Genomic DNA, 21,777 nt, shown 5'->3' on the forward strand with positions numbered 1-21,777 from the left:
AAAACCTTTATTTTGACCATCATAACTAAACATCATAACATAACTACGGCCATACTCTACCCTGATTGGTCGAGGACTGGCTGGCCACCTCTGAAAACGTAATCTAGCTATGCTCGTAACACGGGCCATGGTGGAAGTCCTTATATGGTCAGCACACATTCTAGTGAGGAGAATGAATGGAAAATGTACCAATTATATTTTTTATTTGAATGGAATACAATCACTGAATATACCTTTAACTTATCTTCAAGGTTCAACAATTAAAAAAAAAAGTGTAACACAATTGCAATTAAGTAATAAGGTTAATACAAAGGTACTACTGTCTAGAATTTGGAATTGCAACTTGACTGTGGTATGTCACATAGGCCTACAGCAGGGTCCGGCAACCTTTATGAAATGAAGTGCCATGTTTTTATTTTCTAGATAGTCAGTGTGCCATGTCAACATAATCTTTAATGACGCCATTCAATATTTTGATATATTTTGATTGGCAGGACATTGTTATAACGATCATTAGACTCAGAGCAATAACCCACCTATCTCCCTATCCTTGACTGACTCCCTCCCCAGTCAGAGTTCAGAGTTTTAATGAATGTAGAATTATGTGCAGGATGTAAATATGCCATGTGCCAGTGCCTATGTTGGCACCCGTGCCTTAGGTTGCCTACCCCTGGCCTACAGTATAACATGATACATGTTGCAACCAGGGGAAGAACATAGCCAATGCAGACAATAAAATAAGAATATGGGGGACAGGCTAATACCTTTCAAAAACCTTGGTGAGGAGGTAGCTTAGAATGTTGGACAAATGTAGACTCTCACCCAACAGAAAGATTACTCCTCTAGTTTACAGTTGAAGGCTATTTTATTTAGAGCTGCAATTGTCGTTTATTGTCTAGGCGATAAATTGACCAATACATTTGTCCATTAATCAAATAGCCTAATTGAGAAGCATACTTTTTCCAATATATTTTTGTATATAAATGAAGTGATTATTAACCACTTAATATAATTGCCAGACCCATGAAATGGGTAGGCCTACATAAGCAAATGTCGGTCTGTCCCTTTTCTATATAAAGGGTATATATGATGATGACATGATGATGACATGCCTACAAAAGGCATGATGTCATAAATGATGAACCGGGGTCTGGCACAACCAGGTTGACCTGGTCTAGTTATTTTATACATTGTCGCCTTCAACGTTGTTGTCAAAAATAGTGAAAATAGCAGAACCCTTATTAAACGTTTCTCTTATCATGACGAAAGGGACCGATTAACCTTGCGTCACCAGGCTTTCCAAGGGATCGATTATCATCAATTCATGGTTATTGATTATTTTTAACAATTGTTCAAATTGATGCAGTTTGATTAACTGTTGCACTAAGTTGCACCCCAATTCTATTCTATTCTATTCCATTCCATTCTATTCTATTCGATTCCAGTGGTTCTCAACCTTTTCAGGCCGTGACCCCAAAATAATCATATTTTAACTACCCTGACGAGCACCAAGAGTTGAGGCATTACATATTGTATAACACTCAAATATTTGACAATTTGGCCAATGTTTAGTTTGTCATTTTGGACTGGAGGTATTAAAAAGTCTTTTTTGACACTTTAGAAATGTGCATATATAGCCTCTATACACTTGAACTTTATGTTGGTTTGTTTACTGTTTAGTGAAAAAAGTGCACATTAAGTTAATCATCTGGGGACCCCCCAAAATAATTAGGGGACCCCCCTGCCCTGGGGGTCCCGACCCACAGGTTGAGCACTGTTTAAACTCAGACCATCTTCTACGTATCCGTGACGTAGGCAGTAAGGCGCGTTGCCAGGGCAACTAGGGGCCGGTCCCTACCATTAGCAGCAGCAGCAGCAGCAGCAGTAGGCAGCACCATCATCACCACCATCACCCATCATCATCACCCCGTCAGGAGAGGAGGGAGGAAGCCAGTGTCAGACCGTCTCACCGGGGATCTGCTGCACCTGGAGCCGGCTGGGAGACGCGGGGCGACGCGGGGATCGACGCTGCGGGGCCCGCGGTTGCGTGCGGGGACATGCTAAACATGTGGAAAGTCAGAGAACTGGTTGATAAAGCGTGAGTAGAAAATAACGGTGCAAAGGTTCAGCCGAGCTAACGGCTGCTAGCTGCTTATGCTTATGCTGTGTAGCCATTGGCTGGAGCTCAGCTGGAGTAGATCTGTACATCCCATAGCCCGGAGAGACGGTCGCACCGTCGCGGCGTGATTGGCTATAAAGGTGGTTGTCATAGCAGGAGAGTAAAATAAAAAATATACATGTCATGTTTTCAGTTTATGTTTACTGTACTGCTATGGAAGTATAGTGGTTTTCTAGTCAACTAGCCAGGCAACTTATTATTTTTCTTTGCACTGTATTATTTTACTCTCATTATGATTTACTCTGTTGTTTGTTGACTAGGGCAGTGCTTCTCAAAGGTTTTAAAGGAGTAGTTCACCCCGAAAATGACTTTTTCTATTGATTACTCACGCCATTGAGACTTGAGTTCAATCATATTTTGTTTGTATTTGTCGCATTCCTAAGACAAACATTTTACTATAGTAAATGTATCCCCTGGATGGGGACCCAAATGCGGAATCAATGGGATACAGTTATTGTAATCAAATTATTGCCTTAGGAATGCGACGAAAAACAAAGAAAACAAATGGGGGTACGTGTACCCCTAGGGGTACGCAGAGGTACTACAGGGAAAACTTGAGGAAAATGGAAACATTTATTTTACTGTAATGTTTAATGAAAAAAACATTGACAACTATGTGAATGTGCTGCTCCGTAAAGCTTTAAATCAAAAATAAGTAAGCATTTTAATGTTACTCAATAGACAACAGGCTACTTACTTTTATTTTCAACATATTGACATAAGAACTGGACTTTTAATGTCAGTATTTACTATTTTCTAATCAAAATGTTGTTGTCGATTAAAGGGAGTAGGCCTTCTTGGATTCAGCAATCAGGAAAAGGGGATACTGTAGCCCAAAAAGTTTGAGAACAGAACCACTGCCCTATGGCATGAGTAATCGATACAAAAAAAAGTCATTTTGGGGATGAACTACTCCTTTAATTCCAAGGGCCTCCAAATTGAAACTTATTAGCCTGCGGACCCCCATGTGAAAAGATATGCCAGGGACCCCCATTAGAGAAGAGTTTTACGTCTATAGCAATTTATATTGTAAAATCAATGTTAATTTAGTTACATACCCATAAGGGTCCATTTGGTTCCTAACTTTCATTTTTGGGGAACGCCTGGAACTCCCTCAAGGACCCTTGGGGGTCCCTGGACCCCACTTTGAGAACCAATGGACTAGGGTTGAATTAATTATCAATTTAATTAAATTATTAACTTGGACAAATGCAACCAAATGAACCCGTAATGGATTTCTTTATTTTTTTTAACATAAAGGTGGTTTAGCCAATCACAACGCGGCCGTCCCTCCGGGCTATGGCACCCATCACCAAGACAGGCCACCGTGCTGTGACGTCACACACAGCCCCTCAGCTGTTAGCTCGTAAATAAGCTAGCAGCACTGCACTAGGCTAGCCTGTGAGTGTGAGTGTGTGTGTTCATACAATGCATTGTTGTTGATGTGTGGCACTGGTACTCCTTTAGGACTGGTAGCATCATGCAGCCTACATGCACGGGAGGGACACATAAGCGCTAACGTTACTATGGCAACACAAAAGCCACAGCTCATCATCCTTTGATCACATTTGGATGCAATGTGTCCACTGTCCTGCAAGCAGCAGGCTAATTCCACTAGCATAGTGCAAACACAGGGTATGTGTTTGCACTGCTGTTGGTGCAGCTGCATCACGCCATGCCTGCCTGTATGCCTGTCTGCCTGCCTAACTGTATGTCTGTCCGCCCCACCCTTTTTTTAATGGTTTTGTGAACATTATATTGATAACCATGGACATTGTAGTGATTGTCACCTTGTTAAACAGCTATGGAAAGTTTGTGTGTGTGTGTGTGTGTGTGTGTGTGTGTGTGTGTGTGTGTGTGTGTGTGTGTGTGTGTGTGTGTGTGTGTGTGTGTGTGTGTGTGTGTGTGTGTGTGTGTGTGTGTGCGCCTCATCATGATGTCCCCCTGGTCACATCCAGACCAGGACACAACAACAAAGATATCGAGATATCTGGTCAAAAGTATCATTATTCGATTTTGTCTATGTCAGCCAACTCAACCATACATACATACTGTAATACAAACCCGTATCTGGCTGATGTTTACTATCAACATTAGCTTAGAAGAGAGGACCCTTTCATCCTTGTTGTATTAGTGGAAGAAATATGTAACAAAAATAGGCTAATGTGTTCACTTCCGGCATAAAGCGTGAACATTTGCATCTAGGGGTGTTTTTGTGTGCCGAATTCAAAAATTGACGGTCCCAAGCACTTTTCCCATGGGATCTGGTGGCTCTAATTCACTTACCATACTAGGGAAAAAAGACCCCCCAAAAAATCTTCTTTAAATAGCATGTGAGGGTTTTCATGATTCTGAATCCATTGCAAGCATTTGTTTTGCACGAAAAACATTCCTTGGGCAAGAAATGGACCCTACACAACTGTGAAAAGTGATGACTCATCACTAAACCATAGTTTTGTGGGGTTCTTGTGCAAAACAAATGCTTGGAATGGATTCAGAATCATGAAAACCCCCTAGATAGACCCCTCACATGCTACTTAAAGAAGATTTTTGGGGGGTCTTTTTTTCCTAACCCCCTAACCCTATGGTAAGTGAATTAGAGAAAAGTGAATTTGAGAAAAGTGCTTGGGACCACCAATTTTTGGATTCAGCGCACAAAAATACTCCTAGGTGCAAATTTTCACGCTTTCTGCCGGAAGTGAACACCGTTTTCACATATTTCTCCCACTATATAGCCTATGACCCTATGTGTACCATAACAATATGCATGGAGGCTGAATAAGGATTCTCACTGGCTCTTAGACTTTGTTGTTGAGGCCTTAGACCTGAGGCTGATTCTACTACAAATACCTTCTAAATCAAAAGTCGCAGATGTACAAGCTCGCAGCATGGCACGAAGTGATGAGCTATGAGCTTGTAGATCTGCTATTTTTGAATAGCAAATCTAAAATTACGGGCACGGTGGCGCAGTTGGTAGCGCTTCGCCTCACAGCTGGAAGGTCCTGGGTTCGATTCCCGCCGGGGGACGCTGTGGGCGCTGGGGGTGTGTTCTCTCCTCCGCGTCATCAGCGCACACACCCTAGGTGGGGTTGGCGATAGGGCCTTTCTGTGTGGAGTTTGCATGTTCTCCCCGTGTCTCCTGGATACCCTCACAAAAACATGCTGTAATCCTAGTCTCAATAATGCCTCCCCCTGGCCAGCCGGAGCCCCTTGATGGATGGGAAAGGAACTGTTTGGAATAACGTGTTCCTTCCACGCGCTACGTCCATACCGGGGAAATCCCCCCTGTCAGGTGAAAAGAAACAACTTGGACTCCTCATGCATTGAAGGAAGCATGAGGTCAGTCCGTTTTCTCCCCGGTCGCGGCAGAGGGAGAGCAGAGCCCAAGATTACATAGCTTCTTAGGCAATTGGCACTGGGTGAAAAAATGGGTTACAAAATCGTGGGATAAAAATTATAAAGAAGAAAAAAAAAGAAATCTAAAATGACACAGAACGCTCCTGGTTTTTTATGGGTTAATGGAGTTTCTATTATTTTGTATTGGATACAATGTTACTGAACAAAAACACTTGTACTGTGAACTGTGTGAAGCCCGTATCAGAGTCTACGGTGGAGACCTATCCACCGCAAATTTGAGGTGGAAAGCTTTCCACCTCAAGTCAGAAAATAAGTGCAGGCCATCATAGTCACGGCCCACGGTGAAGTCCTTTACCCCGTCTAGACCGGTTCAGGTCGACCAATCAATGAACGGGGTGTAGAGCCTGTCTGTCTGATAGTAAAAACAGAGAGATGTGTTGGGACTCGCGGTGTAAAGCTCTCCACCGTGAGGAATGATGTAACGTTGTAGTTTCATGACTCAAAAAGACTCGAAAAGACTACACCGCGGTGTAAAACCTTCCACCGCGGACCTGACTATGATACGGGCTTAATAGTGCAGTGCACTATAGGCAGTGCGACATGGACAAACTTAGGTCACATTTTTGACAAATACCTAAATATTGATATTGTGATGAATATTTATTATTTACACTGTAAATATTGTTCATGAATGTTATAATCAGTAATAACAATTAATTAAAGGCAAGTAATACAGCAAAGTTCAGATTACTTTATGCAATATTTAAAACTAGGAAAAGACAACACAATATAATCTGTTCTGTTGTCATATAATAGCAATGTGTCCCAGCGCTACAGTGCAGGCAATAGAAAAAATATGTATTGTCTATGGCATTATCAGAAATAAACAGGGAACGAGATTTAATGTCCTCTGAAATCTCAGAGTTCCCATGAAATGAGATGGCCAAAGATTACCCAACATTTTTGGACCGTCAAGTCCAAGTCCAGGGCTGCAACAGTTAACCCATTTAGGCCTAACCAGAATAGGGCTAAATCAGAAATTGGCCTACAAAACAAATATGTTGCTACATACTGTACATGTACTGTAAGCCCCTCAAAATGTGTTCCCGGCCTGAATAGCATCCTTTGGGGATATCAATATAGGCTAAAGTAAAAGTAAACAGGAAATAGCAAATGTACAAGCTCACAACGCACCACGATTCCAAAGCTTGTGAGCTTGCAGATCTGCTATTTCTGCATAAAATAGGGCTAGTAATGGTTATAGTAATGGAGTATTCAGACAGTGATCAATGAGAATTTCCTCACGTATATTTGTTGATATAAAACATGAGATATAAAAAAGTGCTTATCGATTAATCGGAAAAGTAAGCAATAAAATAATTGCTAAGAAAATAATCGATAGTGTTCAGTAAGGCTGGGCAATATATCGAAAATGTACCTTCATCGAGGTATCAACATGCGAGGTATACGTATCGACGGCTTGAAATGAGGTGTATGTGTCACATTAATTAACAGACAGACACACTATGCATGCACGTGGCACATGCAAAAAAGCAGTCCATCTGTAACAAGGTGTGGTTATTTCAATAAAACCATTGTTGGAAAATGGAAATAAGGCATTTAATTTCTTTATTCTATGTGTACTGAGCATTGTGCATGCATGGATAATTGGATATGCTATTCATTACCTGGGTTAGGCAGGCAGTGGACCTTACCCCCCGGCCCCACCGGGCGCGTCGAGCGTCGCGTCAACGTCAACGCTGGGAACGCTCCCGTTTTAATCAATGAAGGGTGCTCCACTGCCGACAGTAACGTCAACGTCGGACGCTCCGGTGAAGGCGTCCAAACTCGAAAATCGCCCCGGTTAAATGTTTTGACGGCGTCCACAACGTCCAATCACGTATAAAATATGAATAAATGCATTGTAGGCTATATTTAAATGTAGGCTATATAGACCTACTGTACGCATGCGTTTCTGCTGTTGGCTATCCATTCACAAGGGTGACTAGATGTCCCAAAAAGCATATTTTTGTATGTAATTACAGCGGTTTACTTTGATAAAATTATGTACAACAGGCTATAATCATGACAAAATAAAGTGGTCAGTGGTGCATTGCTGCTCTCTGCTGTGAACTATGTGTGCTCTATACGTTCACATTCATGTCACAAATAGTTTTATTCCTGTTTGAAAGTGATTTTCATGTTGTTTTGGAAATGGGCTGTATTGGCCATAGAATGAATACCTCAACAGTCACAGCCGCTGCGCTGCGGTGGAGCCGGTCGGACGTCAATGTGATGGCGTCAAGACGCAGAGCAACGCGACGCCGCCAGTGGAGCCCTGGGGTAAAGAAGAAAAACATTAAAAACGATAATTTCGTGAGTAATATCGATATGGAGTTATTCAACAACGTTATCAAATATCGAAGGTTTTCCTAATATTGCCCAGCATTAGTGTTCAGGTCTTCCTCTCTCCACTGTTAGTCCATGGGCCATACGAGATGTCGGTATCGGAAAGGTGGCAAAGGTTATCATGCATTTTTGAAAAGCTCTATATCTGTAGATTATATTTTGGTATGATAACCCTTTCTGAGACACAGCTAAATTGGTGTATCATACCAAAATATAATCTACAGATATAGAGCTTTTCAAAAATGCATGATAACCTTTGCCACCTTTCCGATACCGACATCTCGTATGGCCCATGGACTATGTATGAACGCTGAGGTTTTACCTCCCGTCACTGTCAAAACCTGGCCTAGAAAAACAAAACTAAAGGAGCTCTCTGACAGCTATGGTGGAGGACATAGTGTCAACATCACCACAGCATTTCAGTTCAGTGTTCACTCCAGACACACAGTACCACCACCACGCCTCTGAGTCTCTGTCGTGGTGTCTTTGATCGCTGGCTTTTTGAGATCCTGCTGTGTTGTTTCTGCATTGTTGTTGGTGTGGCAGCACACCAAGATAGGAGCCTAGGAGGGGGCCTTGTGGCTTCTTCAAAGCAGTTCCAGTTTCAGAGGAAACCAGCTTCGTCTTTAAGCAGCTCAAGACAGAGCCTCTATTTTCATAGAATATGTTGTGGTTAAAGAGAGAGAGAGAGAGACAAGTCTTTGAGTGGCTGATGATGATATGTTATGTGTCTTGGCCATTTGCAGTCTCTCCTTTAGGCGTTGCCTATTAAATGCTTGACACACTAGTTTATATTATAATCCACTAAACCGGAACTAAAACTGGATTGTGGTTTTGGGTCCGACTTTTTCAATCTGATTGGCAGAATCGGACAATTACTGAACAGCTGAGCTAATATTAACAGTTTAACGAATAATCCACAGTTTCTTGCATTGATTGTGCCAGTATCTCTTGACATTTATATTCACTGAAACTGCATGAACTGCTGATACTGTATGGATTGCTCTCACATAAGTAGTGCAGAGAAAAAATGGGTCACAGGACAGTAATACTGATATAATTTATTATAATGTATTTATTGATTATTGCGATTCTTTCGCTGCTCCCTCTATTAATAATTTCTGCCAACAATCTGCTCTGCACAACAATCTTTCCCTGCTTGTAGGCTCCAGAAACATACAAGCATAAATGCTGTGATTGACCTCAGCAATACTCCGTGAATAGCCAAGGTTGTGCTTGATCTTACTATCTAAAATGATATTAAACTTGGGTAAATCTCGATATTTCTTTCTGTCATTAGTTCAACTGAGGGTTAGGGTTAGGTTTAGGCATAGTTTTACTGAGGTTAGGGTTAGGTTTAGGCATAGTGGTTAACATTCACCAAGGTTAGCATTCACCAGCGTCGGCAGGTTAGCATTTCACCAGGTTAGGTTCACCAGTGTCGAACTATTGGTAGGTCGAACAAATGCTTCGTCGCAATATCGAGTCACGCTCCCATTAATACATGGGAAGCCAAGGTTTCTAACATTTCTAGCTGTTGCTGCTGCCGTCGTTCACTTACGCGTTAATTTTGAAGAGCCTCAGAAGCTTTGTGCGTGTGCATGTGAGTGTCCACTGACGATTGAGGAGGATAATCCATTTGTTTACAAACGCTCGCAAAACTAAAATCCAAACCGGGGCCGACCATCGCGGTAAAGTGGCGCCGTGAAAACAGGCAGATCTCTGCTTCCCTGGCGTTCTTTGCACCTTATTCATAGATAAAGCCCTTTTTATGTTTTAGCATAGAATAGAAATCATTGCAGCCGAGACGCACCATTTTGTGTCTCTGCGAGCCACGTTATGACGTATGGACCAGGGTCTTTCACAGGGAACACAACATGCACAGTTAACCCTTTGTCTCGTTCCTGAACGAGACAACTCCTTTTGGCACAGCGACCTCCAGTGGCCGTATCTCGTTACTGAACGAGTTTGGCACTCAAGTTGTTAAACTTGCACAGTTTAATTTTTTAAACTGTTTTACAGTACTGCCAAAATAACCAAAACAAATCTACCGGCTCACAGCGCATGTGTTGATATGGTGTGAGCTTAACGTTAATTTCGAATCACTTTAGTGCTGTGCTAGAAATGCATACAATAATGCATTGTACAGCCCTTTGTGGGGGTGAAAGGGAACGGCAGCATTAAGACAGGAGAATACGCAGACCAGGCATTAAGAGATATAAGACGAGGCGGACGTGAACGAAGCAGCCAACAGCCCAGGTGGGGTAATCGATACGGGGCCTCGGGCGCGGCTGTCATGGATGGTCGGATGTGGTGAATAGACTCCTTATGGTTCCATTTGACCAGGCCTCCAGTGGAAGCAAGCCTTGGGTTTCTCTCTACCCTGCACCCAACAAAACGGGAGAAAAGTGGATCCCGACCGATGCCAGGGTTTTGGGTCCCAGACCACTGATAAAAATAAAATAAAAAAATGAATGAATTTAGAACTTTTCTCATTTCAGTTTCTATTTCAGAAGAATTAGCTTATAAGCAAGCTAATACATTGGGACACATTGGCTGCATAATGAAATTGCTGATAAAGTTTAATAACGTCAGATAATTTGAACGATACATAATGTAGGTGGGGCTGATAAAACGTACAATCGTACTAGGGGTGGGACGATTCACTTACCTCCCTATTCGATATGATTTCGAAACCTAGGGTGCCGATTCCCCCCCCCCCCCCCAAAGTTACTTTGCTTTTTAAATACTAGAACATTTTAAAACCATTATAAACAATATACCCCTTGAAAAGTTGAATCATATGCTTCAATGCAGACAGATAATGTCAATCAGTCTTTAGTTTATGACATAAAAAATAAATAAATAAACGAATAAAGATCGATTCTGAACCTTGTGATTTTAATATCATGGCATTAGGCAACAGAGTCTTATGCACACCTAATCAAAGCTTAGCGATGGGTGCGTAGGCGGGGGTCAACATCATTTCAAACATGCACAAGAAGTACATAGGGCCCGCACACCATCTTCAACTTGCCAAAAAAACTCTTTTTATTTAATGCAACATTTTGGTCAAAGACCTTCTTCAGGCATCTGCTGACAGGTAGTAGCAGCACAGCTATATGATATAGCTGTGCTATATCACGATATATCATGAATTTATTTTTCCCAGTAAATCGTACAGGAGCAGAGGAGAACCGGAGGGAGGGAGTGGGAGAGGAGAAGGGAAGGGCCAGAGGAGACGAGGGGAGATGAAGGAGCAGGGAAAGGCGAGGGGAGTAGGAGAGGAGGCGAGGAATGGAGGCGAGGCGAGAGAGTTTAAGGAATAGGCATAAAAGCATGGGGTTAGAGACAGGCTATAAGGGAGGGAGGAGCACGTTTTATGTTGCTGCGCTTCTGACGGTGTGTTTGCTCGAGGACTGTGTTCAGGTCTGCAGCGGCAACGCACACACACTCAAACACACACAAACAAACACACACACACACACACACACACACACACACACACACACACAGTACACGTGCACACAGAACAAACGCATCAGCAAGCAAGCGTGCAGAACAAAGAGGCCAGGAAGTCGTGGGCGCTTGGTGTTTTTTTTTCTTCTTTTTTCATCAATGTCCTCCACACACACACACACACACACACACACACACACACACACACACACACACACACACACACACACACACACACACAGCGTGCACACAGCACACACAACGTAATACTATTACACATCTAACCTTGCTTTCATGCACACACATTCACCTTCCTTTCTCTCCCTTGCAGGCAGCTGAATATTTGTGTGTGTGTGTGTGCGTGCGTGCGTGCGTGCGTGCGTGCGTGCGTGCGTGTGTGTTTGATGTGCGAGTGTACTGGCGAGGACGCAGGTTTTTTAGGAAGCTTTCATTCATTATTCAGCCAGTGGACTGAGATTCTCGTTATGAAACGCTCTCTCTCTCTCTCCTTTCAATACCTTTCCTTTGTGTCTGCGACTTTGCGTGTGTGTACCGTATTTCTAGAAGTCACTGGAGTTTGTGCGTGCGTGTGTGTGCGTGCGTGCATGTGTGTGTGTTGTCACTGCAGGTAGGCCCTTGTGAAGTGGAGATGTGTGGAGTGTAGAAGTGATAATCAGGGCCATGCCTGCCTGAGAGTCGGTCTGTCCTTGAATACTTTGTTCTGACTGTTAGTGTTGCAGTGTTGTCAAGGTTCATAGTGCAGTACATTTACTCAAGTACTGTACTTAAGGAAATTGTACTTGAGTAAATTGTGAGGTGCTTTATGGGCTATTTGAAAATAGCCCAGTCACAAGCTGAGTCACATCAACGCGTCGCGTCGCACTGATCATAGATAGTCTATTTTTTAAGGCATTTGAAGTATTTTTGAAACATTCTGTGAGTCTGACATTCTGCATAATGACTTAACTTTGCTACGTCAAGTACATTTTGATGCCAATACCTTTTACTCAAGTATTTCCACTTTGTGGTACTATTACTATTTCTTAATTCAATAGTTCGGAGCAGGGGTGTCGCACCAAATTCTGGGCCCTGGGTACAAGGATTCACTCACATTTTGTGCTTTAACTATTGAAAAATAGCAGATCTACAAGCTCACAGCGCTGCCCCGAGTGCCACGCTGCGAGCTTGTAGATCTGCTATTTTTGAAAAATCGTGATATTTGTGCAAGTCTTTGAATATTTAAAATCCTTCCAAGGTTTCTATGGCAGTGGTGCTCAAACTTTTTCATTTGAAGGACCCCCAAATGATATGTATTTGGCCACGGACCCCCATCTCAAAATATTTAATTTGGTGCCACGCTGTGAGCTTGTATATCTGCTATTTTTCAATAGCTAAAGTAATAAAGGGGCCTTAAATAATTAAGGCCCCTCCACCTTGGGCCCTAGTAACTCACTCCCACTTTCCCCCTCCTTGTGCTGCCCCTGGTTCGGAGTACTTGTCCCAAAGAGTGTTTGTGTGTCTGTCCTTGACTGGTCCTGAGTCCTAACTGTTAAACTGTGTTGTGATGGTTCATACAGTACATGTACATGCTTCAGCACCCCCCCACTCTCTCTCTCTGTCTGTCTGTCTGTCTTCCTCTCTTTCTTTGTTGTTGAGAGTTTGATGACCCTGGTTATGTTGTGGCCTTGCTGCTTATGTGAGCAGTGGAGCATGAAGGGGACACGGGGGGAACATTGGCCCATAATAACACACAAACCAACGTGGCTGACTGACTAACCGGCGGCAACATCAATCATTATCAACTGACATGAGTCATAAATCTGATGTACTTGGGTTATGCTGCTGCTCCTATAGTCTCTCTCTGTAGCCGCATGATCAGAGATCTCTGCCTACCCATGCATCTGCGGACATATGAATTCAATGTATGGACTTCAGGAGAAAGCCAGAAGTAATAAACCTAAGCCTACTGCTTTGAAAACCAATCCTGTTAACATCCCATTATGAAAGACAGACCGACCCAAAAGTGTGCATTGGTTCTACAATGCAGTTATTTTTCACCCAGTTTTAGGCCATTCATAGAATTAATTTATGTACAATAAATGTCACCAGACATACATTATCAGTAGACGGAGATTTCTGATGATCTGGATACATGAGATTAGTACTGCTGTTATTATTACGAGTATCATGCTACTACTCTTACTGCTGCTACTGTAAATGGTGCATTTATATAGCGCCTTCATCCAAGGTGCTTTACAGAGATTGTGCATTACATTCATCCATTCACACACACATTAATACACTGATGGTGGAGGAAACCATGCAAGGCACCAACCTGCTCACCAGGAGCAACTAGGGGTTCAGAGTCTTGCTCAAGGACTCTTCTGGCCAGGGGGGGGGGGCATTATGAAACCAGGCGTACTGCATGTTTTTGTGAGGGTATCTACCCTAGGAGACACGGGGAGAACATGCAAACTCCACACAGAAAGACCCCATATAAAAGTGTGTGTTTTTGTGTCTCCAGCACTAATGTGGTGATGAACTACTCTGAGATCGAGTCCAAGGTTAGAGAGGCCACCAACGATGACCCCTGGGGACCGTCGGGACAGCTGATGGGAGAAATAGCCAAGTAAGAGACACACACACACACACGCACGCACGCACACACGCGCGCGCGCACACATGCACACCCCAGAGGGTTAGCCAAATGAGTCTGATTTTAGTTTGTAAATAAATGAATGAATGATGCATGTTTTCTAGTTTTAAAAGTTTTAAAATTGCACATTCCACGGTTCTTGTCATGAAATGCTATTGATACAAGATGCCGTTCTTTGTCTCTGTGTGTGTGTGTGTGCGCGTGTGTGTGCGTGCGTACGCGCTTGTGTGTGTGTAGGTCCACCTTCATGTATGAGCAGTTTCCAGAAGTGATGAACATGCTGTGGACCAGGATGCTGAAAGACAACAAGAAGAACTGGAGACGGGTGTACAAGGTACCTTATCCATCAGTGTCATGACCCACTCCCTCACACCATATAGTGATGCTTCATCAGATGTATGTACTGTAGATAGATACTGTAGATACCTTCATTATCCCAAGGGGGGAAATCAGTCCCCCAGAGGCAGCATAGCAGTTTAAGGTTACAAAGTTACAGAGAAGTAAAAAAAGAAAAGAAAAAGGTACTGTTGTGTACAGTGAAAAGAGCAAGACACACAAAAAAAGAATGTATACCTAAAGTATCAAAAGCAGTCAACGCTCATACTGTAAGTGTCACATCACAACACAACTAGCAATACTTAAAGCACAACTTATTAATGCAGTGCCAAACAGAAAGTGTCCAAACAGTCGATGCTAGTCCACCCTCATACTAGGGCTGTGAAAATGTGCCAAAAATAGCATTCGAATATTCGCCCGAAAATCCACCGCTGATTCGAATAAATTCGAATATTCGAAAATATCGAATAATTCGAAGCATTCGCACTTCGAAGCTGTTTATTCTAGACAGTCGCTTCTATCGCTTTTTTTTTTTACTGTGTGCAGGTCCGCGTTGGTCAGGGACGTGCAAAGAATGTTAAGAGAGGCAGGGGCTGACATTTCTAAAAGGGCCTTTTGGTGGACAATTCTCTGTTAAAAGGGCAGGGGCTCAAGCCCCGTTTGATGTATGTGTGCACGTGCCTGCGTTAGAGCAGAATCGGATCGTCTTGCAAAGCGTGCCTCACTCACAGCAGCTGTGATTGAGTTGAGTTGGAACAGCCACGACATGAAATGAGCAATTATAATCACACCAATGGATTATGTCTACAAGAGCAGTGTGAGTGACGGAGGAAGTTTTACCGTTACCGCGTGGCTGCGTGCAGGGAGATTGACTCGGTGAGAGAAGAAATCCATGCTTTTTTATAGTGTTTTCGGTGGAGAAGTCTCGTTGTTGTATGCCTTCCCGTCACTACTAAATGAGTCGCCCGTTTCAGCTCGACTCGTTAATCATTCTGAATCAACGTGAGCCAGTTTAAAAGCACTGTGTGTGCACTGCACTGTGCACTGTCTGCGAGGCGGACGAGTGCATCTCTCCACTCCGACATGTGACGGCCAGTGACAGTGTGAAGGGAAAGTGAAGCAGCTGGAGGTTTATTCTTCGCTGTATGACGGTGTCGCTAAATAGGCACCCTTAATGTACAAGCTCACAACGTAATGAACGTATTGGATCAGCGACGTATTGTGGACTTGTAGATCAACCCACTTTTGCAGCAGCGAATGGAGACTTCTGCCTTGCGAGACCAGCCACCTTTTAACGTTCCATGCGCCCAGAATCTCGCGAGAAGTGCGGTAGATTTGTTTTAATTAAATATAAATTAATTCGAAGCTCCATTTTTTACGTTCGAATATTCTTTTATTGTTAACATTCGAACGAATCTTCGAATATAGAATATTCTTTCACACCCCTACCTCATACCATAGTGTTGCTTGACAAAAAGAGATGACATACAGTAGGATAGCTTGTGTTCCAGCTCTTTTAAGCAAGCAACATAACTCTTAACTCGTATATCTCTTCAACCTCCCACCTAGGGATGGGACGATATGAAAATGTCATATCATGATTAATGTGACAAAAGAAATCGCAATTTAGGATATTATCACGACAATCAAAATCCATTATCCTGTGGCGGAACTTTTGCCAAAAAATAGCAGATCTCACAACGTGTCGTGTTGTGACGCGTTGATTGGTTATTTTTATGAGAGAAAAAAGACTATCAAGTACGTATATTATTACCTACCTATTAATTACGTACCTTTTACCAATTATAGAGGGTTTAAGTGGTACCAGATCTGCAGTTCGGCAAGTAAAAGGTGAATAGACTGTTTGTCAGCCTTCTGATTGGTCCCTGAGACTCCCTGACTGGCCAACCAGAAAAAAAACATTCACTTTTCGCTACCGGGGTTGGAGTTATGCAGTGGGAGAAAGTGGCTTCAGTCTTTCACCGCGGTGCGCATTGCGGAGCACGGCCAGCGTGCAGTACGGCGCTGTGCTATCATAGCGATTTCGATCATTATAATGAATAAGCTTCAACAGACTAGTTCACATGAACCTTATCAATGTAACTAAGAGTTTCGATTGCGTACATATATTTTAAATGGGCAGAATTACGACAGCCAGCCTATTATGCAGTGGATTTATAGGCTGGCTGATAGCTTCCTACCCAAGATGCACTGCGCTTTCTCTCTCTGTATCTCTCCTCCGACTTTTTCAGAGGATTAAACTAATTGTCTCCACCAGCCGAAGGCATGGGGGAGAGTATGTTTTCCCCTCCGTCCGTCCGTGTGTCCGTCCGTGCGTGCGTCCGTGCGTGCGTGCGTCCGTGCGTGCGTGCGTCCTCGCAGTTTGTGTGCACCTAATCTCAGTCACCGTTGAACCGGTCGCTGCCAAAGTGAGCACACACATTCCCTGGATGCCAATCTAGAACCTCTGCCCTAAATTTTTCAAATGGGCCTTTTCTAGCGCCACCTAGTGGCCGATGTTCGCAAAACACATTTCTGTGCACTACTCTTACAGATTGTGTCCAAAAATCCTACAAATCGGTAGGCAGTATCTCGACATTTGCATATTCCATCCTGATTGGCTAAGATTGGCTTCCAAAGTTTGTAGGATTGAGCCGTTTTGAACAAAATGCCTCAAATCACAAACGCAAAGTGCAATTATCATGAAATCGCGCACACACGTTCCCACTAGGCCGAGGAAGAAATACCACTTATTTTTTTTAAATCCGCCTCATGGTGGCGCTATAACAGGCCGATTTGTGGTTTTACCTATAACTCCACCGATCAGTTTCAAAATTTGTAAGCGCACTCCCTAGAGGCTAAGGATAAACCTTTGCCCTGCATTTTTCACATCAGCCTTTTATAGCGCCACCTTTGGGCCGACTTATGTAAAACACATTTTTGGATATTACTCTTTGAGATTTTATCCAAAAATCACGCAAATCGGTACACAGTATCTCTATAGTCATGTGATCAAGTCTGATCCGTCTGATATTTCATATTCCATCCTGATTGGCTAATATTGGCTTCCAAAGTTTGCAGGATTGCTCCGTTTTTGAACAAAATGCCTAAAATCATCAACGCAGCTTGCGATTACCGTGAAATTTGACACACATATTCCCACTAGGTCAAGGAACAAATGCTACCTTTTTCACATTGGCCTGTTATAGCGCCACCAGCAGGTAGACTTTAGCAAAACACATTTTTGGAACACAATGCTTCAAATCATGCATGCAGCGTCCGATTGCCATGAAAGATCTAAGGTGAAGAACATATGCCACCCTTTTTACATTGGCCTATTATACAGTAGCACCACCAGGATGCACGGCCTGGTGGAGACCTGTGCTCGGAAGAGCACTGCTTCTAGTTAAAACATGTATTTTGTGGGGCAAACCCCTGTTTTGCAATGTAACTACTGTACTTTTTTCTTCCCTTTTTATTAATTTCACGTAGATGTGTTTCTTTTGGTACTTTAACACATGGGTGACTAACAGGTCATTTTGGCTGATTTTGAGATTGCAAAGTGCAATAACTCTCCCTGTGAAGGTCTCAGAAATTTCCCCTTCCATGACTTTTCCTAAATACTCAAGATATATGTTCTCGTTTTTTTCCCCCATCTGAAACATTTCTTAAAGGGGATGACCTCCCATTTTCAGTAATCAACTATATATTTTATATATGTTAATGTTGATGAGTGAACATTAGCCCAAGTGCCCCCCCTCCTGTTGAGAGGGGAACGGAGTTTGGACGATTTGGGGGTCACGTGACCAGTGACGTCGTCAAGTTGTGAAATGCAGCCTGCCTCCATACGTTTCAGTGGGATATCAGAAACAGCGCGACTTCAATTTAAATACAGAGCCTTTTCAGCCATGTCAGTTGTATTATGTACAAGGGCTGTGTCTTGTGAGCTAGAATATGTATCCATATGCCATCCAAAACGAGCAGGATCTACTCCTTCTGCTATTATTACTTTGTTTACAACGGAACTAGGGAAGTAGGGCGGAAATACATGCCCATATTTGGCGGAACGTGATGACGTTTTTCAAAGAGCGACGGACGGCGCTCAGAAGAGGGAAGTCAAATGCGAAAATCAAAACAATCTAGGAGACGGATCCAGCTCCTCACCATGCTCCTGAAAAGATTTTTTTGGAGAAAGTGTGTTTCTCTCTTACTTTGTCTGTGCTTGTTTCTCTCTCTGTCCGCCTCGTTTCCTCCATCTGAGCTCCGAGAGCGCCGATGCGGCCGTCGGTCGCTCGTTGAAAGACGTTATCACGTTCCGCCAAATATGGGCATGTATTTCCGCCCTACTTCCCTAGTTCCGTTGTAAACAAAGTAATAATAGCAGAAGGAGTAGATCCTGCTCGTTTTGGATGGCATATGGATACATATTCTAGCTCACAAGACACAGCCCTTGTACATAATACAACTGACATGGCTGAAAAGGCTCTGTATTTAAATTGAAGTCGCGCTGTTTCTGATATCCCACTGAAACGTATGGAGGCAGGCTGCATTTCACAACTTGACGACGTCACTGGTCACGTGACCCCCAAATCGTCCAAACTCCGTTCCCCTCTCAACAGGAGGGGGGCACTTGGGCTAATGTTCACTCATCAACATTAACATATATAAAATATATAGTTGATTACTGAAAATGGGAGGTCATCCCCTTTAAGTATGAAATAATATACATTTATACCCCTCTGACTGCATTTATAGGTCAAATTGACAGGTAAATTCTTTCAATTTTTTGCCCAGGAGAACAACACCTCTTCCCCTGCTGCCAGCAGGGGTTCTATTGTCAATAGAACAACAGACAATAGAACCCCCGCTGGCAGCAGGGGAGGAGGTGTTGTTCTCCTGGGCAAAAAGGGAGAGAATTTACCTGTCAATTTGACCTATAAATGCAGTCAGAGTGGTAGTTTTTTTATTTTCAGTCACCCGAGTGTTAAATAGCTATAATGAGGCTATGAAAAATCTTTTTTCCCCATTCATTTCCAATATAAAAACAACCTGCCCTGGTGTTTCTGTCCCACTGGGATTAAACTAATTAAAACGTATAGGTTCCGAACGGAACCCTGTTTATTTAATACCGGAGGACAAGGTCCCCCTATGGGATATCAGCGCCATCTGGCGGTGCAACAGAGTAAAACTCATATCCTCCCGTACGAGAAATGTCATTTGTCGGAAGGGCTGTCAATCACAAAACGAGGGCACCGCCCCCGAGTGTATATAAGCCCTATGGGCTATCATGACTTCCTCTAAAGCCGCACCTCTGCCCGCAACTAGCGAACCGAGGGGCTTAATTCGGGGGACCTTGTCCTCCGGTATTAAATAAACAGGGTTCCGTTCGGAACCTATACGTTTATTATCATACCTCCAGACAAGGTCCCCCTATGGGACTCATAAACTCCCCGAGAAGCCATGAACCGACAAAACTGTCGTGTACACCGACCACCCCCGGAAGGAGGTCTCGTCAACCGACGTGACCCCTCTCAGGACTGGTCCGACCCAGACCCACAGGGCCTGGGCGTGTTCAGACAGAAAAGAGACCCTGACAGACCGAAGCCTGCCTTATGCACTAAGGGCAGACACGGGCCTTATAATACTACAGTAATATAAGGGAAAGACTCAGGGTCCCCCCCCCAGGTATCCTAGAGACAGTAGCATGCTGTCCCAGGAAGGGGAGAGAGCCGCCCCACTACACAGTAGGCGGGGCAGCAGCACCCAGAACCGTATGCGCCATAGCAGAAGGCGCAAAGTCCAGGTGATAGTAGGTCGCAAAGGTGGACGGCGAAGACCAATTCGCCGCCGCACAAATCTCCTCAATGGAGACACCTTTGGACAAAGCCCAAGAGGTCGACACACCCCTAGTACTGTGGGCCTTAAGTAGGGATGAGGCCGAATATTCGGCACCGAAAATTTTCGGCCGAAAATGGCTAAAAATGCATTTTCGGTTTTCGGCTGGATAGCTTTTAAAACCGAATAGTTGAGCACCGAATAGTGTGAAGGACAGGGTCAGGGGTCCTCAATAGGCGGACCGCAGTCCATGTCCGGACCGCGGCACATTTCTGAGAAATCTCCGCACAGTTGTATCTGACGATCGGACTGACTGTGTGTGATGTGTGTTTGTGTGTGCGTGGGTGTGTATGTGCTGATTGTGCTCATTCGCTCAAACACATACACAGGCTCACAAGACACACCCCTACGCCAATTTGCAAGCCCACAAAGCGTCGCGGGTGCAACGTGCTGTGGGCTTGTAGATCAAAGGTTTTCCTTCCCTCCGAGTCTCCGACGCAGTCTGCTCTCCATGCTGCTCCCCCCCTCCCCTCTCCTCTCCTCTCCACACACTCATGCCGCTCGCTGCCTTAAAAAAGTTGCTAAAACCTCTTGGAAACCATTGCTCCCACTGGATTAATAACTTAGAGATCTTCTACCTTTGGCTGTTCAATTGGAGAGGACAACAGCAACACATTAATATCCACGATGTAAGGCTCCAACTGCTTGCATTAGACGAGAAATGGTCGCGAAACTCGCGATGCGTGATCATGCGTCTTTAACAATGTGATGTGTCGTCGCATATTATTGCCAGCTATCCTAGGCTGTGTTAGGTTAATAACTATGACTCGTTGACCCTGATTTGACTGGTCATTTGACATAGTCAATCAGCACAGTCAGTCTGGCTTGTGCAGTACGTGTGTCAACTAACTGAATGTCAAGTAATCCTCTCCCCCTCACGCTAAGTTCCACTTTATTTTCCATTCTGAACGACAAGCCTAATATTGCATTTATGCTCTTTAGTTTCCAATAATTAAACTATAAGCCAGTGTTTTATTGCTACACAATAAATGTAAATAATGTAGCCTACTCTACATGCATAAATAATTATCCATTCATCCATCCATCCATCTTCAACCGCTTATCCAGCATCAGGTAGCAGGGGTAACAGTTCCAACTGAGATTTCCAAAGTTCCAAATAATAATAATAATAATTAAAATAAACAATTCTAATGATTATAATAAACATACATACATACAGTACATACTGTATAAATGTATCCGCCTTATTTCGCCTTCGCCTTTTTTTCGGACCTGGACCTGTTTCAAAAAAATATTTCTGGACCTTCAAGATTTGTATTTGAGGACCCCTGGGCCCTAGATCATTTTGCAACATACAGTATGTGCATTTGTTGTTGAAGGCCTGGCTGTTACAGCCCTTGTGTTTACAATAATATGTTGTTGTAGGCCTAGATCATTCTGCAGTTTTAAGCACCTTGTTCTGATGCACTTTTATCTCTGTAGGATACTACAGAAATAGTTGCACTATTTTGACTTTGTTTTATGC

General features: G+C 43.4%; 1 protein-coding gene across 1 annotated transcript in view; it reads left to right on the plus strand.

Moving 5' to 3' along the window:
• Positions 1-2,000: 2,000 nt before the first annotated feature.
• Positions 2,001-21,777, plus strand: part of LOC308303920 (clathrin interactor 1-like) — a gene marked incomplete at its 3' end in the record, with an annotated part of 119,697 nt that continues 99,920 nt past the window's right edge. Inside the window, exons 1-3 of the mRNA XM_080748438.1 lie at positions 2,001-2,098; positions 13,929-14,033; positions 14,298-14,394. Coding sequence (XP_080604564.1) covers positions 2,058-2,098; positions 13,929-14,033; positions 14,298-14,394 — 243 coding nt within the window. The 5' untranslated portion in view covers positions 2,001-2,057. The remainder of the gene's footprint in view (positions 2,099-13,928; positions 14,034-14,297; positions 14,395-21,777) is intronic.

The sequence above is a fragment of the Nannobrachium achirus genome (assembly GCF_963921795.1).
Source record: "Nannobrachium achirus genome assembly, chromosome: 19".
Classification (NCBI taxonomy): domain Eukaryota; kingdom Metazoa; phylum Chordata; class Actinopteri; order Myctophiformes; family Myctophidae; genus Nannobrachium; species Nannobrachium achirus.